Source organism: Phalacrocorax carbo, chromosome 7 (assembly GCF_963921805.1).
Source record: "Phalacrocorax carbo chromosome 7, bPhaCar2.1, whole genome shotgun sequence".
Lineage (NCBI taxonomy): Eukaryota > Metazoa > Chordata > Aves > Suliformes > Phalacrocoracidae > Phalacrocorax > Phalacrocorax carbo.
This window is the reverse complement of record NC_087519.1, coordinates 8,908,942-8,929,099: the sequence shown is the minus strand read 5'-3', so window position 1 is coordinate 8,929,099 and position 20,158 is coordinate 8,908,942. Positions and strand designations below refer to the sequence as shown.

The following is a 20,158-nucleotide window of genomic DNA, read 5'->3' as shown; positions in this document are numbered from 1 at the left end:
TAAGCAGTGTCAGGCCCTGTAGCTAAACCGTCCTTGAAAGAAGTTTCTTTAACCTTACCTTTCCCAGCCTGGCAGTGGTTGAGCCCCCACAGCATCCCTGGGTTATCTGTTCCACTGCTCAACCATCCGTACTGCTAGGCATTAGGTAAAACCTTCAAACCCCCATCTCCCTCAGTGCAATTTAAACATATTATTTCTTGTTTTATCCCCAGTGGACATGGAGAACAGCTATTATATTTCTCTTTGCTGCAACCTTCTACGTATTTGAAGGCCGTTATCATGTGCCCCTTCAGTCTTCTCTCAGCACAAAGCATAATCTGTTGTTTTCTCTTGGAGGTCATGTTTTCTACACCCTTGATCATTTTTGTTGCTTTGGAGAGGTTACTGTTACATTAAGCTGGAGTTTTTGTTATTTCTTCACCTGTCTGCCTTGGAGAATTCATTATGTTATGGATGCATATGAAGTGACCATTATCTTCTCTAATCTGTGGTTATTTATAAAGTACCCTATATTTCTGAGCCTATGTTTTATCAGAAAGTATAGCTCTTAGCCTTGATAAATAATTTACCTTTATGATATGATAATGCAAACAGGGGTTCCCTAAGCTATTTATTATTATTTGCTTTATTTTTCTTAAGTAACAAGTTGTCCATATAACATTGTGAAGGAATCAGGCAATTCACAGACATGGGCTAAAAGGTATATCCTATTTCACAGAGCTGCCAGATAAACAAGGCAAAGAAGGACAACACCAAGCCAAACTCCAGTTTAGCCACAGGGAAGAGTGCTGAATAGAGAACAATAAGAGATTTCTGAAAAGCAGAGATTTTAAGGAATCTGGAAGAGCATTTGCTCAGTATTTGCAGAGATTATAATATCGCAATAGATGCAAAGCAAGAAGAGCTTGAACGTTGCTGGGATGGATGGGAGCATAGCCTGACTGGGAGGCTGGGAGAGAAAAGAGGGTGGAGGTGAGGTGGAGAATGGTGGTGTTTGAATGAGGCATCTTTCCTCATAGAGAGGAGTTGGCTGTAGAGATGTGGGAGGGAAGGGAGAACAGCATTGCTCCTCGTGACTTCTCCAAAAGCAACGTTTTCAAGCTGCTTTGCTGATCTTTGGTTAACATCAGATTAATTTTTATCCTAATTTTCTGGTTGTCATGGGTGACTCTTCTGCTGATTGAACCTGCTTTTGCATTGCAAAGGGGCAGGTTGGCAGTGGCTGTACTGTGGGGCTGGAGCAGGGGCTGACAGCCTCTTTGGACAGGGGTAGCCTTGGGGCATCCTTAATATCTCCATGGCCGTTCCCTGCAGCTCTGTGGCTCAGTCACTGCTGCTGTGACACTGCTTCCCTGGCAGGAAAACTGCCTGGGCTTAGCATGGAGAACAGCTAAACTCTGTCCTTGCAGGCAGCATGGATGCTGCTGGAGGTAAAACCCCTGCTTGGATGGAAGGAGAGCCATAGAAAGCCTTTCATAGTACAGACGTGACACATTTGATGCTCAGAACAAACAAAGGCTTCTTAAAGTATCAACAAATAAAGTCCTTTTGTAGTTAATATCCACAGTATGTTTGTCCATAGCACAGGCTGAGTTATTTACAGAAACAGCTACTGCATCACTGTTTAGATTTTAAGTTTCAGAGGACCTACAAAATATTTTGTATTGTGTTTTAAGATCATAGGATGGTACATCAGGAGTTACCCTAGGCTACCCTTGACTATTATTCTGCATTTTTACAGTACAAAACTGGCTTCTTTTCTATGCCTCTGCCCATTTCTCTGTCAAGTAGAAGGCAAACCTACATCTTAAAATCTGTACTCTCTCTTTTTACTCCACTTTTTTTCTTTAACCTTACCTGGAAAATGCATTGCTGAAGCTGGTGAGAATTCTTCCAAATACAGCCATTCATCAGCATTATACATCAGAAACTCTACCTCTTTACCTACTTAACTGCAAAAAACCCCATGCTATTGCCAAGATAGATTAAAAAAGTTGAAGTCTAGGTAGCTGCTTTATTTCCAGGAGTTACTAATGGCAGTATATATTTTGAGTGTCAGAGCAATAGTCAAACGTTTAAATGTGATGGGTGACTTCTTGATATCAATGATGTTTTTAAAGGTTGCGCCAGTGAGTCCTGCACTTGTCTGAGTCTCAGAGGGGCGACAGAGTGATTGTCTGCTTAGAGGGAACTGGATCTCAGCTCTGACCAGCCGGAAGAGATGGGAACAAAAGAATGAAAGTGATAAAGGCCCATGACTGTGTTATAGGAGTTAATGTTGTCCAGATTTCTACACCCCATCCCACCACCCCCACCCCAGAATTTAATAGGAGAAACTTGGAGAAGTCTTCAACTGTAAATTATGTCTTTAATCCAATTATATCCTGTGGAGGATATTGGGATTAATCAGATGAATGATATGTTATAGTCCATGCCAGCTCAGTGCCTACTGTCATCAGAAACGTTTCTGAAAGCTTGGAAGCTAGTGCATTGTGTCCATCAGATATGTTCCTTAGGACTCTTGAGAATGTAATTATTTTTTTTTCTTTTCAAGACCTGGAAATACAATCAGAGGCAGTAAACTGTCCCTGGATTATTGCTAGGATAGAATATACTTTGTGATGTACTCTCCCTGTGGTGTCAGGACTGCAACTGCCTTGGCAGTTCTTAGGGTTTCCCACTTTTGCAGAAATGGGAAGGGGTTGAGATGGTCATGGAGCATCAGAGTTTGGCTCTGAGGCTTTTGAGGGTTGGTAGATCTTGTAAATGCCTAAGTTTGGCAGCATCGACTTGAACTGGATCATTAAGAGGCTGAGTCCATTCACAGGACCCAGTGTTTGCTGGGGAATGGGAGTGAAACTGTAGATCAGCTGAGACATGGTTACTTCTTACCCCATAGATTTTGGACAGGTTTGAGGCATGAAACTAGGGATAACACATGCAGAAAGTCCTCCTAAGAAGTGAGCTGCAGAAAAAAAAACTGTGGAGTGTAAAGAAGGTCAGACTCTGGATCTGTTTATTGGCAAGGAAATTGTCATCAGAACATTGGGTATAGATGCTGGCCATGCTTAGTTTCACAAGTACCAAACTTTATTGATCATCCCCTACTCTTCTAGATGTAGCCATGTTGTTCTAACCTGCTTATGCCAGAGGGACACTGCCGTGATCTGCATTCCTTAAAAATGAGGAGGTGCTGTGCAAATGAGGACAGCAAGGGTTAAGTGCTGTCAGGGCTTCATGAGCCCCCGAGAATGTCCCCAGCAGGGTCTGTGCCAGCCTGGTGTACGTACCATGGTTGGTTATGAAATCAACCATCTTCCTCCAGTACTAATGCTGTAGGAGATGTCCTGGTCACAAAGGTATGATTTCTGCTCTCAAAGCAGAGGACAATTAATACTTTCTTCCTATCATTCACTAGAGAAAACTTTCACATCCCACGGCCTGATCAGGTACCTTCCTTTGAGCAACACGTTGGCTGCTTAGGCAAAGCATTAAGCCCTCAAAAGCCTCTCCCACCACTCCACTGCAAGAGACAGCTTTATGGTCTGTCCTCAAATTATTTGCACCAGTCTATACCAGCTGATATTTTTATGACTTGTTTTGTGAACTGCACCTTGAAATGCAGAGGTGTCCACTTCCCACCACATCTGGGCTGGCCAGAAGTGCAGGGTATGGCCAAAGGAACCTGCATGCCACGCAAACGCCAATCGCCCTGGTTTGCATGCAAAGAATTGACATTGCAAAAGGACAAAAGCCGTTCAAACCAAAATCGCCTGTTTGCTTTTTGTGTTTGGAGAAATACAGTGAGTGTAGTCCCAACAAGAGAGGCATCTTGCGGCAAGAGCTGAATTTTGCCTTTGTGTCTCAAAAGCTGGAAGTCACGTGGGCCTGGGGAGTAGCGTAAAAAAAAAAGCCAGAACCTGCCAGAAGGAATTGACAATAAAGGGAGAGACTTTTTTTCCTTGTGACTAAAACACCTGTCACGGCTGCCAGGACTCCGCTAATTACACAATAACTTTATTATATCCCACTTGGAAGAACAAACATTACTTGGAAGGTCCAAAAATGAGCAGCCTTTAGACTAGATTAATGCAGGCAGAATGACTGCATGGAGCCACTGTTTGCCCTGTCCTCCCAGAAGCTCCAGAGAGTTAAATGGCATGAAGACTCTCCTTTTGGTTGCTAGTGCTACATAATAAAGTAATTGTGCAGTTAGAAGTAAGTTACTGATGGGGGAGAGTAATTTTCTGTGTGATGTAGGTAAAAGACTGGCCTCTCTGCATAGGTTTGAAGCCTCAATGCAGCGTCTCCACTTGTTTTTGGTTGAGCTTCTTGTAGCCCCTAGTAGCACCCAGACAAGAGAAAAGGAGCATTTCTAATTTAGTGTGTGTTTTCTTGCCATGTGAATATATAAGGGAGGTCCTCATGGAAGGTTGCATGCAGTCCCCACATTACCCAGCTCCTCAGGATCCTGTGTTTACGCAGCATGAAGGTCTGCAGCATGGATTAGAGGGTTTCACCTCACGATGGAGGTATTTGTGATGTTGGTTTGCAGGTTGGGTGAGAATAGATAGAAGTGGGGAATATTGTATTAAGGCCTTATGTCCCCTGAGGTTTCCAGCCTTGGCAGCTGATGGCAGAGCCTGAAGTCAAGTTAGAAGGTCTAAAAATAAAATAAAGCTTAAGTCAAAAATTGGGGTACAGCTGAATATTTTGAAACAGCTCTGGGTGGGAAGCAGGCCTTGGCTCAGGTATGGATGCTCTTTCCTTCATCACTTCTTTTTACCTATGAGAACAATCCTGCCACTGGGTAAGGCAAGATTAGAGCAGTGATGCTCTTGGGTGCAGGCACTTGAGTGTAAGGAGTCATGGCTGCAACAGGAGGCTGAAGGAGCTGGAGCATGGTTGCTGGCTGGCCATCTGCAGGAAGGAAATCAGTGTGGCTGTATTTGGGCATGTGGATATTTTGCGGACCTCTGTGGAGGTAGACAAGGATGTGTAAGTGGGTGCTGGGGGACTTGGGGAAGGCACGTGGACCATGCTGAGGGCTCCTTCATCATGGAGCAGCAACTTCAGGACTTTGCATGGGCATCAGTGCAGAGGGACTACCTCGATCTCATGCCAGGATCCTCTCAGCCTGGCAGGGATTGAGAACAGGTCCCATCAGCAAGCAGAAGATGGGGAATTGGGAGTTAAGAAGTACTTGAGATGGTGGCAGACCAATTAGAGAAGACAAGGAGGAGGGAATCTTCTGGGATTGTTGCAGCTCAGCCTAAAGTTTGTGGTGCTGTCTTCTCCATACCTTGCTGGGGGCTCTCCTCTCTGTCATCCTTGGGCCTCCAACAGGTGCCAGCATGGGAGAGGGGTCCTCCCATGGGAAACAGCCTCTGTGCTCTTTCTCCAGTGAGAGCAGTTAATAAACACCAGAGAGGCTGTGCAGGGATAGGAGGCTTCCATTGCTCCCACCTTGGGAGTCTGACTACTTTGCCTCATTTCCTTGCCTGTTTAACGGTGCAGTGAGCTTTTCAGGGTAAGGGGGAGATGTTGCCATTCATGGTGGTGATGGGAGGCAGGATGAGCTGAGTGGGATCTGCTCCAGTACGTCGTGGGTATCGGCTTGACTGAAGGGCTCTGTGTGTGTGCCAGGGTCAAACCAGAGGAGGGAAAACAAAATGTGCAACAAATTGGGCAAGAGAAATTATATTACTATGGGTTCGGGGTGAAATAGGTCTTCTTTGAGGGTGATGTTTCTCCAGTCTAAGCTTGGATATGTATTCCGCCAAGCTCATGATGCCAGGATACAGTCACCACAGTGACTGATCTGTCTTGTGACAGCTCTAGGAGAGGACCTTATGCAGGACTCACCTCTAATGTGGTGTCACCTGTAGCTACTTTAACCCCTGCAGGACTGTTAGCCTAGTACTGCAAAACCAGGAAAGAAAACTTGAGGTGTCTTCCCTGCCCTGTGGACTCCCTGGAGAAACTAGCCCTGGGGATGGGACAGCTGCTGGGAGTGCTAGGACAGACATCCTGTCCAGGGGCTGATAGTGATCCACTGCTGACCCACAGATATCCATACCCACGCGGTCAGCAGGTGTCACGGGTCCCCTTTCCCCTGTTGTGCCTGATGGATGTGCATGGTGTTTGCAGGTCCCGTGGCAGTGATCAGCGGAGAGGAAGATTCAGCCAGTCCCCTCCACCACATCAACCATGGCATCACGACGCCCTCATCCCTGGATGCTGGCCCGGACACGGTGGTGATCGGCATGACCCGCATTCCTGTCATCGAGAATCCCCAGTACTTCCGACAAGGTCACAACTGCCACAAGCCAGACACGTGTGAGTGCCCGATCCGGCTGGAGCCCCCTGCGAGGAGCAGGGGATGGGTTGAGGGGATGGGGGAAGGAGGGCAAGGAAGAAGTTAAGAGGATGAGGAAGAAGAGAAGGGGGTTTTTGAGGAGAGTGGGTCTTCGTATGGTCCAGAAACCAAAGTGAATCTCAGGTCTCAGAAATCACAACATACATGTAGATGCTTCCAGAGAAGACTTTCCACTCTCACCTTCACCTCCCTTCACCCTCCCTCCGCCACCCACCAGTCACCTTCCTCCCTTGCCTGAAAGTGCCATTTGAAGCCAGGCTCTGCCTTGTTGGCTCTGAGCGTGAGGTCCTGGGTGTGAGCAAGAGCCGCCTGGGAGTGCGGGGATGGAAGTGACCCCTGCCTGGCTGGGGAAAGAACCTGCCTCCCCTTCCTCCTCCAGCAGTTTCCCAGCCATGGGGTTGCCTCCTTGGCTCCCCACTGAGCCAGCGAGAAGCTCAGGACACATGGCCATAGACGGAGAAGATGCATGGAGATAAAGAACAGGAGGCTTAGATGCTAGTTGTCTTGCTTTCATGGGCTTTTGCAAAGCTTTTGCAGCTTCCCCTTATAAATCTGGATTGTGAACTGGGCTTGTTAGACTAGCAGGTGGTGATCAAGTGGTCCTCTCTGTTTTGTGCTCCTAAATTTTGAGCTTAAAAGAAAAGCGCTGGGTAAAAGGATTCAGGGAGTGCTGCACTGAAGTTGCCTTTGCTCTCCCTTTGTCTGCTGCTGACTCATGAGTGCAGGAAACATAACTCAGCCCCTGGAAACAGGGAGGAGGCCGATCTCCCAACCTGCAGAAAATCATTCAGCATTAAGTATTCAGCAGGAGCGCGTTGCTCCTCGACCACCACTCCTCCCATTGGGATGGGGAGCTGCAGCCACTGCTCCCATGGAAGAATCCCTGGGGCAGCCCCTCTTGGGCACTGCGAGCCAGTGTCTGAGCTGTTATCGCTGTGCTTCCCGTGGCAGAGCGATGGGGTGTACCCAATGAATGCGCCTGGCTTTCCCTTTGATTTTCATTTTAATGTGCTAAATTTGGTCTGTTTGTGGAGGGGGGAGGAGGAGGGTGGTGATTAGGCAGGATTGGAGAAGCTGAATGTAGCGTGGTTTTTCTGTGCCGTTAATTATATGTTTTACATTTCTTATAGCACCTCATCTCAGAATGATTTACAAACTCTGATGGCTTGGGAGGGGGGGCTGCCCCACTTTATTGTTTTCCTTCCCCTCCTGTGCTCTCTCAAATCTCTTTAATCTATGCGCCGACCATTGCAAGATGTGGGTGCTGTTGCAGCTGTGCAGTAGCAGAGCTTAAACCTCAAAGGATTAAGTTTTGCTCTGAGCTTTTGCCCCATGGATCTTGTCAGAGCTGGGCTGGTTGCAGAGGAAGTCACTTGCAGCAGGGTTTGGCCTCAGATTAGGATCTGAAGAGTTCACAGAGATGCTTGGGGGTGGCGTCTGGAGCCACTTCTCCCGTGGAAGGTGCCATGGGGGTGAAATTCAGTACTAGTGACAACTCTGAACACTTGGAAATCCATGGCAAGTTGCCATCTCCAAGCTCCAGGTTTCCTGGGGCTGTGAGGCAGCGGGGCTGAAACCAAACCCTCCCTCCCCCAGGCACTCCCTTTGGGTGGTAACACCACAGCTGGATGCCAGCAGGCTGAAAGCTGTTAATTTTTTGTTAGATTTTCTTGTCATTCATGAGGCAAACCCTAGGTTTTGAGACCTCAGGCAGGGTTAGATTTGGTGTGTGTATTGTATTTTAGTCCCCAGGACTTCGCTTGGGCAAAACTTCTGACTTTACTGGTGGCTTTGCTTGAGGCTGGAAAGTTTCATAATTCACCTTTTAAATTAACCATGCTTTGGGGAGCTTTTGCTCTAAGGTTTTTGTTTGATCTGATGTGTTCTGCTTGACTTAAACCTGAACTGGAGAATATTTGTTGCTCCCATTCTCCTTGTGGTTCTTATACTGGAGGGTTTTTCTTTCCCCTTGTCCAGAGCTTGGACATGAACACTTCTTCATTTGCTGTCAGCTATAGACAGAGGAACTCCTTTGGTCTGGGGAGTGCCCCAATACCCAGCTAAGTCTATACTGATGCAAGCTGTCACCTCCCTCCTGCTACCCACCTCCTGCAGAGCCCCCAGTCAGCAGTGAGCAAAGGTGCTCTGTGGCATCTAGTGTCTCATTTGCACAGAGGTGTTGCTTAGAGCAACATCTTCAGCAAGCAATTTCTCTCTCCATCGTGAAGTTTTTCTTCCTTCCTTCCTCCTGCAAGCATCCCTGTGCTCTTGGATGTTTTCTGGGTTGAGGACATGCCGATACCCATTACCGTGCTGCAATGAGGAGCGCAAACTCTATATGCTTAATGCAGTATTAATAGTACATTGATGTGATATAGATTTCTGTCACCCTCTATACTAGCAAACATCGCTTATCACGCAGGGATGACAGATGTTTATTCCCAGACACTTAGCTCTGCATAATGGAATTGCAGCTGAAATATGGAGAGCAGCTCCCTGCCTGCAGAGCTGCAGCCCCTCGCTCCTGCTGTGCAGTGCTGTCCTGTGGGCTCTTCTTGTTAACATGTCCTCAAGGAGACAGAGATGTGTTCCTCACTGGTGACGTGCTATCCTCGCATCGATGGGATGAAGGGTGCAGGAGCCAGCTCTCACCTCTGACTTTCTGGGATTTTTGCAGTTGTCTCTTACCCCCTTTCTGCTGCTGCCTGACTTAGAGGAGGGACAAGCTTGGCTCAGGGTCCTCTTTCCCTTCCTGGCTGAGGGCTTCTCAAAGAGCCGTGGAAGAAACTGCACCACCCTGTTGTTTTCATGATGAAGCACTGAGTCTTTGAGAAGATGCTCCCCCCATCCTTAAGCTGTAACTAACTCCATGGCATGCCAGGCAGCACTAGGGTTTGCAACCAATCCTTGTTTCAGCCATCCTCAGCCCTACCTGGAGGATTAAGCAAAGAGCTTGGTAGTGGGGACAGTCTAACCACAAATCGATTTCAGGAGAATAAGCTGAAATTGTTTTTCTTTTTGCTCCTGATCTTTTGCACAGGGAAGAGAAACCAAGTGGTGTATCTGCTTGGCAGATGTCTGCAGGAGGAGCGACAGGTTGTGATGAGTTAGCACCTCTCTATATTTGGAAATAAACAGATGAGAGAAGAATGGGCCTGGTAGAGCAAGCACTGTGGACAGAATATGTGATGAGGAGATAAGGTGTAGAACCATATAGCTTCAATCTGTGGTCAGGGGTTTTGGTAATGCAAAACATGATCCAGTCTACCCTCATTTGTGTCCAGAAAATGGCTATAAGTCCTGGGCAGGAAAAGTCGGCTCATTACAATGGATAGCTCCTGATCAATGGAAAACAAGGGAGCATCAGCTTGAAATAAGTTCATGAGGCTGTTGGTAGGACATCATTTTCATACATGTGCTCTTGGCAGTAACAGCAACTTTTAACCTTAGCTCCATCTCCTGATGTTCAGGATTTGAGTTTGCAAAATTGGTAGTTATGAGTAGCTGGAAATTTTTGTGGAGAAAGACTGCTAATCTTTCAGAAGAAATAAGAAATATTTTGGAAGATTGTTTTACTTTATAGTAGTAATTTATTATCGGCACAATGCTTCAGATGGGTATTAGTTCCTGGATCTGATCTCTCAAGCTTTACTCAAATGCCACAGCGCAGTTTTGCTGTTGCTCTGTTCCCTTGTATTTCTTGTCTGACCAAAGAGGTCTTCTTGAGAACAACACAAATCAGAGAAAAAAATCCAAACCTCTATGGAGAAAATTAATCTGGGGGCAGATCCTTTGCAGATCCTTGTCCATCTCCCATCAGTGGGTGTTCAGTTCCCACCAGTGCTGTGAAGCTAGACTTCTGGGGCAAGTGGATTGATTTTGGTGAAGGTTGTTGCCAGACATAAGCGGAGCTGCCTGTGTTTTCCTCTTCCAGGACCAGCACAGTCTGGGGACTGGGTTGCATTCTCCACTCGGGTGGAGCAGCCATCCTTCCGTAGAGTCCTAATGAGGGTTTTTTTTCAACCTCATTTATTACAGACTGCCCTGACATAATTACATATTTGAAGTTAGTAATTACACGTATTCATGCTAATTAAGTAATTAGATATAATTACACTAACTGTAAATACATGGTAATCGGCTAAAAAGAAGTACTTCAGAAAAAAAACAAGGCAAATCACACAATAAAAGCATCATCAGCACTCTTTCACTCAGTACCCTGTCTTCCTCTTGTATTTCAGTGCAGTTTAAAGGGAACATTGTGGTCATTTAAAAAATAATTTTTAAAAAAACAAATAGCTTCCCTTACCTTTGTTTCTAATAGATCTTAAAAATGGGAAGGATATTTACCCTTACCACTGTACATTCTTTTAGTTTGCCTATTGTGTTTTATTCATCCTGGGCATGGGAAGCTAACAAGTATCCACCATTTCTATTTTTGGTCAGTTCATGTTCCCATTTTTGCCAAAAACTACAACACAAAAAATATAACCATAAATGCTTGCAGTTTCATTTGGCTAAAAGGGAAAACTGAACTTGTTGGTAGGGGGGAAGAGAAATTTCCCCCCAACCCCTGCCAGGGATAAGAGGATTTGTCAAATATTATTTTCATGCAGTATAAAAGTGGAGCCCCCTGTGAAGTGACAGCAGCACGCTGCAGCCAAGTGCCCAGCCTGGGGCCAAGCTGTAGAGGTCTCAGTTACTCCCACAGGTCTCTGCTGTTTCTCCAAACTTCTCTTTTCTCTCCTCAAACATGAAAGCCCCAGGCTTCTTTTCAGCAGGACCCAATGCTCATTACTTCTCTGAAATAGGCATTTGTGGGTCGAGACTCTTCTGCATTGGGGCTCCTCCCTGTCTTGTGGTCTTGTCCTTCTCAGTCAACCTGCATGAGATACTTTTAGAGGATTTAACAAGGACCTATGAGTAGCTGTATTGTCATTTATGTGTGTTTTGCTACTCTATTCTGTGTCTCATCGTTTGACCTAGTAAAGCCTGGGTTTCTGGCTTGGGTCTGTGGAAAAACCCTGACCTCAACCCTCATCTGCCAGCAGGTGGAAGGCATTGGAAGTTGCTGCAATGACCTTCTGCCTCCAAATTTCCCTGTCCTGGTTTGCGGTTGTCTCTCATAGAAACTATTCTGAGCTGCAAGTGCTGATGTAAATGTTCTGCAAAAGATTTAGAAGTTGAAGAAACCCCGGAGGCTCTGGCTGGCTGCTTCCAGGGCAGATGTTGTATCTGAAGAAAAGTGTAAGCAACAAATATTACTGCTTCTGTCACTCCCCAGATCAAGAATGAACTACTTCTGCACCCAGCATCGCCTTCTTGTCCCCTTTTCGAGGCTGCAACATCGGACTAACAGGAGAGATCCCATGGCCAGTGGGACTGAACCCAACCTGCTCAGCTCTTCCCAGCCCTCTCAGCTGGTTTTCCTTACCTGTGGCTATTTTTTGCTCTGCGTCATTTCATCCAGCTCTGAAAGAGCAAGTGGAAGAAATACTCACATTTTCCAGAAGTCCAACCTGTGTTTGCAGAGGCAGAGTGTCCATCCCACCTATTCCACCTGTACTTTGAGTTGCAACCTCATGCTCAGACAGCTGATCATCAAACCTTCCTGCCATGATGGTGCTACAGAAATGGGAGCTTTTCAGGTGTTTTGGAAAGACCAGCAAAGTCTGTTGCTTATGCCTTGCCCCTCAGCCAGCTCTGCAGGTGTTGGCTGGGTGGTTGTATTGAGAGAAAAAAAAAGCAGCATGGGGGGGTGGGAAATGTGGCTCTGCCTGGCCCCCGCCTGCTTTAGAAGGAGCTGCTATAGCCAGAAGTGCAGCCCTGCCTTGCTCCAGATGTGATGTGCACCTGACTTGGTTTGCACACAAGCTGATCACCGCCTGCAGCAGCTGGGGTTTAGATCCTATCTTGGTTACTTTAGTGTGTGTTTACTGAAGATGTTTGTGGCAATACCTGAGATCAAAGGGGGCTGAGCAGGCTCCAGCTCTGGCATGGGGAAGTGATGCTGGAAGCACAGCTGTAGAGGGTGATGGTGCATTGGGCAGGGATGTTCCTGGTGATGGGGATCCATCAGGAAGAGAAACTCCTAAATCAAGGTGAACATGGCTTTGAGCTGCTAACATTGACCTGCCTCCAGAGAGGCTGGCCTGGTCATGGAAATACTCCTGGATACAGACATCAAGGAGTGGACAGGGAAGTGTTTTCTTATGCAGAACAGCCTGCTTCTCTGGCCTAAAAGTGCCTCCTCTGGACTGTTTGATCCTGATGTCTGCAGTGGTGGCAGCAGGGTTGGCTCACCTGGGGTCATTTTGGAAAGGGAGCTTGTGATGTGTGAACTGTCAAGCACTTAACAAGCCAGGAGAGGGGATGCCCTGAGCTGGTTTGCTCCTGGATTTGGAGAGGCTCTAGCACAGCAGGCTGCTTGTGCTGCCTGGCAGCCTCATCCCTGTATCAAATGGGTTTGACCGGACTGCCCAAGTCATGCACCATCTCATGGAGGATGTGTATGTGCGTTCCTGATACTGTCTTGCATCCAGCCCCCTGCTCATCTCATTTGAGGGGCTCATGCACCCCTCCACAGCTCTTCAACATCACCTGGCCCCCACGCACACACCACTCTCCTTGCGTATGTGGGCATGTGCTCCCCACCTGCTCACCCATGCACCATGGGATGAGCATGATATAAAACCCCTGCTGAATCAGCTCTTCTTCATTCCCCATGGCTCAGCTTCCTGCACAGTGACACCTACACACCCCTCACTTCTGCCTCACCACTGATGCTGCTGAAGCACACGTGAATTTCTGCTGAGCACCCTCACAGCTCTGCCTTTCCTCAGCGAAGCGGGGGATGCCACAATGCTCTCGACCAGGCAGTTCCCCTGCCAAGGATTTTCCAAAGCCATCAAAGATGGTTGCATCTCCAATTTCTAGTGGTGTTCAGAGCTTAGCAGCACAGGCATGCTTTTCACCTGTGGTCCGGCATGAGTCAAGGCTCGTCATAGCCGGGTAAGAGAAGAGGATTGGAATGAAATGGGGATAAAGCAGGTTTTCATTCCCTATGTTATTGGCTGCATGCCCAGGTATTGGTGCTTCTCCCTATTCAGTTGTGCCTGTAATGCTCTTGACCCCATGATGCTCTTAGACCTGAAGGAGGTGTCCATGCCAAAGGAAGGAGGGGTCTGTTCATCAGACAATGGTCCTTGTGCCCAGGTCTTCTTCCTTGAAAGAGAAGAGGTAGCGACATGGTGCGTGACCTGAAGATATTGCAAACTCAGGCAGCCCTGATGTCAGGGGTAACGAAGGGGGTTCTAGAGTATTCTCTTGATGGCTCATTGATTGTGTGAATTTTGCTGTGGATCCCTTTAAAAATAGCTGTTGCCTGTATGTGTGTGTGGGTAGAGTTGTGGTACTGACGTCTTTTGGCCATCAGTTAAATATTTGTCTTGCTTTTTAATTAGTTTACTGCGGCTTATAATGCTTGGCTCTTGGGAAAGTATCTGGAGGCTGGGGTACCTCTGCGTTCCAGGGACAAGGGGGATGTGCCCACGGTACCTGGCTGTGGGGTACCTCTGAAGGCACTGGGAGCTCCCAGACTTTGCAAGGACAATGTGTTGTGACTTTTTAGTCTAACCAGGCTGGTTTTCAGGTTTGAAATCTAGCTCTTAGAAGTGTGGGGGGACTCATCGTGGTCAGACAGGAGCTGTCTCTCTGGTTAGAAGATTTCAGGCTTTCATTGTTTGTTCATTGTCCAGTTAAATTACAATTCCTAATTAAAAATAGCTGCTATTGTTTAGGAGTTGGAGCAGTTTTGCATGACTGCACACACAGCAGGAACATTATTAGTAGCACTGCCCTGTGGGACAAGAAGTACAGCCCAAGATCCAGCAATGAAACTGTATGTCAGGTTAAAATAAAAACCTACCTTGAGTGCTGCTTTTGGGCTAGACAGCTCAAAATACCCCATTCAGTCCTGGAAGCTGGGGAAAGACCCGTGTAAAAAGATATTCTGTCTAAAGAGCTTCTTATGTCAAAGGGGGCTTTTGTTTCCCAGCCTAGGGCAGTGACTGGCTCTGGAGAGATGGTGTGCCTAGGCAGTGATGGTTCATGCCTCCCGGCAGCATGGGGCAGGCAGAGCAGTGCTGCTCTTTGTAGAGCAGAGCTCAGCTGCTTCATGTATAATATAACAAAAAAGCAGAAATTGTTGTTCTTGGTTGCTGAACATTTCCAGTCTGCCTCAACATACTTCTGCCTGTCTTGGTCTTGTTGTTCATGGATGTGGGCAGGGAGTGGGTTCACTGCCAGTGGGGTTGATGGGATGGAGCAAGATGCTGCTAATGGAAGCACCACTTACGCTGGTGTGCTCCTGAAGCCCTGACCTGAAGCAGCTGTCTTGCACCATGGTTAAGTGTAAAGCACTAGCCTTGTTGAACTCTGCATGATTTACTGAAGTGAACAGACCCAGCTGAGAACTCAGCAAACCCATTTCCATGTGTAGCTGATGTAAGATTTGTGTGTAAGTGTCTTGAGGTGAAAAGTAGTTTGAATTCACAGCATGTAAGGATTGCTCTTGATGCCCGGACTTGTCTCCCATTAAGGCAGGGTTTATTGCATAATCCATTTTTAGATTCCTGCATGCTCATTCCCAAACAGACCACAAGTTACCTAATGCTGAACCCTGCTTGAATCTTTCTGGGCCCTCACTCTCTATCCCTACCTAGACAGATCTGTTTAAGAGACAGAAACAAATTGAGTCTCAGTGAAAGCATGAAAATTTCTGTATGCACATCAATGATCAGGCTGTCTTGCTGCCTGCAGCTAAGCGTGGTCGATAAGGGATGCAGTACTCAAACTAAGCGTTGACTTACAGCTTCATGTAGACTCAGCTTTTCCTGATGTTAGTTCCAAGTTCCTATTTGCTGCTGATGTTGCAGCAGTAGTTGCAGTTCTCTGTCACAGTTGTGGGTCTGCAAAGATGTCACACCTTTCTTTCAGCCCTACTAACCTACTTTTCCTCAATGAATTGGAGCACGGAGTCTGAAGGTTACTATACCTGCCTTTTATATATATCTCATAGATACATATGTTTGATCTGTCCAAAATGTACTGTTTTATGTTTGGACACCTGTTCTTATCTTGCTAATACATTTTAACAGGTTTTACATCATCCTCCCCTGTCCCACCACTATATCATCTTTTTTCTTTTCCCTTTGTGAGGGAAAAGGGGTCTATTTTTTTTTTCTTCTTTTCCCTACAAGCATCTCTAAAATTCAGGATGAGCAGTTTCTCTGGTCCCTATAAGTGTGACTAGGACTAAGGCAGCCAAGTCTCCTAAGTATATACGGCAAATATGCAATTAGAAGAAAACACTGGAACAAAATTACTTCAGTCCTTGTCTCCCTTCCCCCAGCCCTTCCCACCCCTCCACCTCCCTCTTGCAGGATTAAGATGAGCTAATCCTCAGATGAGGAAGATCTTTGGGAAAGCAAAGAAGCAAAGTAAAACCAGGGGAAGAGAAAGAAAAATCCTTCACACTCAACACTAATAAGGAAATTACTGGCGTCCTACATTATGAATTGGATGAATTTTTAATGGTTAGAAGTGCAGTTGATTTATAATGCATCCGTCCTGGACTGCAGGGCCTGTCGCCGGCTAATAAATAAATGACAGGCCCTTTGTATTAAAAGTATCAGTCATTTTACATCTCTGCACTGTAATTGATGTGGAGTACTGAGTGAGGCGAGATAGTGGCCATCAGGTGTATACCTAAGCAAAGGACTTCATGCTTCAATCCATACCTGAGGTCTTGATATACCAGAAAGTAGCAGCCCAATCTTCAAGGCTTCTCTCAAATAAGCCACAGCTTCTGCTCTATCCCATTGCTAACAATCCAAAACAAAAAAAGAAATAGAGCTTGGTAAAGGGGCTCTGTGGTTTAGAAAGGCCATTTTAAGCCCAGTTTAGGGCCCTATTTGGTGTTTCTTATGCTCTAGGACAAGTTAGTTGCACCCAGGCAGCAGGAGAAGCTTTATCAGAGGTGGTTGCCCAAAGCTTCCTTACCACATGTGGAAGGAGATGGGATGCTATGGGTCTGCCCTGTGTTAGGCACCCTGTTCAGGATGGGGGAGACTGTGCTGTCTGTTGTCTCACTGGTCCTCGCTATCGGTGCAGCTGGGGGTGAGGCTAGCTCAGAGTCAGAGACCAGCATAAATTCATACGAATCCCACCACAAATGTTCACACTGAGGGCTGTGTTAAAAATGAATTCTGCGCAAATTCCAGAGATGGGGTGGGTGAGACTGTCCTGTTCTCATGTCAGATCCCAGCAGAGCCCAAATGTCAGGGGAACCTTACTGAGAGCACAGTAGGCAGCTGAGTATTTGAGGGATGGGGTATATTTTATCCTCCTCTTAACTAGAATTAACCTGGCATCTTGCACCTCCACTATTTCCTGGAAAGAGGCATTTCTCCTTCCAGCCCATCAAGCGGCTGCCAAGCATCTTCATCTCCTTTCTATGGATGGGGGGAGGCAACTGGAAAGACATCAGTTTGCTCAAGGTAACACCAGGTTGCTGACAGCTAGCAGTCTGGCCAATGTTCAGCCCACTGGACCGTGTTTATGAGTTGCCATCTGAAGTCCTTTCACAGATAGTCTTTTGGACTCAGGAGTTTAGATGGACAAACAAGTTCTTGGAGCTGTCAGCTGTATATTGGTGATCCCACAAAACTGCAGTTCTGAGATTTTCCTGCTCCTTTCCAGATAGGTTAGATCAGATTCTCCCTTTCCACCTTCATTGGGGCTATCCTACAGTCTAACAGGTTTCTGCTTTGCTCTCTTGACTAATTCTGAAGAGACCTTTCCTTGCCAACCTCCTAGGAGCTCTGCTGACCTCATTCCACCTAGACATTGCCTCCTGGCCTGCTTGGTTGGAGTTGGAGTTCATTGGAGGCAGAGTGCTGGGCTCGGAGGAAGAACAGTTATTTTTCACCTTGGCTTTAGTTCCTGGCTGAAGGAATTGAGTGGGGAGCCTGGGATATGAGCCTTGCTGCCCAAGGAAAGTGCCGCTCTCCAAGATGCAGGCTTTCATCTTGACCTGGAGGAAGGAAGTGCTTATTGCCTTATTTATTGCATTTCCCTATAGCAGTGTAAATACTATGTCCATGATAGATATGGATCTTATGAATAGTATAGAGATTTGAACTAAGTAATTGCAGTGCTTTTTTAACACAAAAGATTCTCCGCATCAAATAGTATTAATGATCTGTCTTGACCCAGTCTCTGCAGAGGGCAATTGCAAACCCCAGTTCCGTGAGAATTTGAGAAATTGGGGGAGAAATCCTAACGTGCTGTTCATCCCTTCTGTTCCCTTTGGGACACTCCAGAAAGAGTATCCTGTCTGCTAATTTTTTCTCAGCTTTCCCTAGACCCTCCAAGGACGGGAAGGCTAAGTGAGTTTTGGGAAAACAAATCCCTTTCGTGGGCAGGCTGGGCTGGGCTGTCAGAAGAGGCAACTTTGGGAGGAAATGTAATACAAAGATCCTAGCAGTTCCCTGTAGTCACTAACAGTTCTCTGGACATTTCTGGAAGAGTAAAATGATTAGTTAAAATAGCTAAATTCAGACAGAGGTAATGATATTCTATGTCTCTGGCAATGTGAGTCTTTTCTCTGTAGCTTTAATTTGAAGCTCTCCTTTCCACTTGCTCTCTGAAACCCTTGTGCAGCCTTGGTATTAAGCAGGTGGCTACATTATTATGAGATATTCTCTACAAAGTCCACTCTTTAATGCCTTAGAATCTTTGGGGATGAATTTAAGATATTAATAAGTATTAAGATTTAACACCTAATACTTCTTTACAGTGACATCACTGTGGGGGAAGGGATAACGGGATAGTAACTGTGGGATGTGCTGTGGGTTATTTTGTGCCTTGCATCACTGGTTGGAGAGAGCTGGTAGCCCGGATGGCTTCACTGTTTGTAGAGAGCTTGTAGCCTGTCTGTCTGGTCCTTCTTGCACCCTGCTGGAGGTGTGCTAGGTGCCAGTGTTACAGCTGCAGAGCTCTAAGGCCTCTTTAAATTCATGGAGCTGTCCAAGAAGGTTATGAATGCTTTCAATTTATTTTTTTTCCCCAAACATGGCATCTCAATCCTTGAATCATCCTGTTAACTTTTTTCATTCCTCTTCTTCTAGCCATGTTCCTCGTTAAGGGTTATTTCTTTCCTTTTTCCACCATTGCCCTTTTAACAGGAATGAGGGCAGGCGAGACCTGTGGACTCCGTGGCCCATGTTCTCATGCTGTTAGTCCTAGAGGAGCAGGTCTTGCTGACCTCTGTGGTCTGTGTTGAGTGGGGAGCGTGGACTCAGGTGTTTCTTTGCTAGAGGAATGGTAGCTCATTAACACTCTGTGCCCTGCAGATAACTTCTATTGATCATCAGCTGCTTAATCAAAAACTCTATCACTGTTTGCTTCGATTATTCTTTTCCATCTCTTTATCTCTGGAGAATCAGCTTAGCTAAAGTTAATGTACTTATTATGCAGTTGTGAAACCACTGCCACAGACTGCCATGTAAATCATTGGTTTTAGGATGGTTTGTGTCCTTCCTGCATGTGGTAGGATGAATATATTGGGTGCATATTCCTCCACTTGATGGGGTAAAATAGGCACTTGGGGAGTTGTGCTGGGCTGGGTTTTGACCTGCCTGGGGTAGCAGCACTCACCTCCCAGCTGAAGCAGAACCCAGGCTCCACACCTAGATCCTCACAGTCCTGGTATAGTGGTGAACAGCACTACTGCTACACCTAGTGCTAACCCACCCTCACCTTTTCAAAGGCATGTGGTGGCCTCCACATCACCATAAATAACTACCAACATGTGCACTTGGGATGTTGGAGATCTCTCTTCCCTCTCATAGAGGGATGTTTGGGTTGAAGCAGCTTTATAGATTTGTCTCTGCTGGTGATTGCTCAGCAGCTGGGTGATGAGGGCTTTCCTATGGGAGACCAAGTGTTCAGGAGAAGGTATGAGAGAGCTGGGATGGGGAGACCTATGTAGGGATATGCCAAAGAAGAAGGCATGGACAGGGGATATTTGAGAGATGTGAGGTGGAGGAGGGAGGTGGGAGGAGAGCTGAGTTCCAAGCCATGATGGTGAAAGTCTGCACAGCTGGACCATGCATTTGGTTTTTTTTTTCTGATGATCTGTGTGCAGTGTGTATATAGACACAAAAATGGTGACTTACAGCAAAACTAGGATGTTAAGTCCCCTATCTAAACAGATCCCAGCAGTCCTGAAATCAGCACCTTGTGTGTGTTGCTGTTGGGTATTTTGCTGACAGAGTAAGGGCCACAGCTGGAAACCTGCTCTGTGAATAGTGCCTTTACTCTTTTGGAAACCATCAAAGCCCTGGGGTTGGGGAAGTGAGGAAGCTGTGCAGGAAGTGGCAAAGATATTTCCCAGCACTTGCCATGATTTTAATGGGGACACAGGAAGGGCTTGGGAGGGAAACCCTGAGCCATGAATGCTGCTTGTTCCTGCTGCTCCAAACTTATGTCACACTCTGGTTTTGCTTGATGTCCTGATATAATTCATTTTCCTTTCGTCTTTTAATGTTTGCTGCATAAAATCATTCTCCTTGATCCTATAGCTATCAGGGCTACATATTCCGTGCTGGTTATGATGTTGCAATGACCTAATTTGATTGTAGAGGGTCGTGTCCTGTATAATGTTGTCTCGTTTTCTCAGTAGTCGATACAAACTCAGTTTTATTTTCTTTGAAA

At 46.3% G+C, this 20,158-nt stretch overlaps 1 protein-coding gene across 3 annotated transcripts in view; it reads left to right on the top strand.

Moving 5' to 3' along the window:
- NTRK3 (neurotrophic receptor tyrosine kinase 3) overlaps positions 1-20,158 on the top strand; it is a 229,825-nt gene that overhangs the window by 113,491 nt on the left and 96,176 nt on the right. For all 3 annotated transcript variants that reach the window (XM_064456204.1, XM_064456205.1, XM_064456206.1), the window contains exon 12: positions 6,151-6,339. In XM_064456204.1, the coding sequence (XP_064312274.1) occupies positions 6,151-6,339 (189 nt within the window). The remainder of the gene's footprint in view (positions 1-6,150; positions 6,340-20,158) is intronic.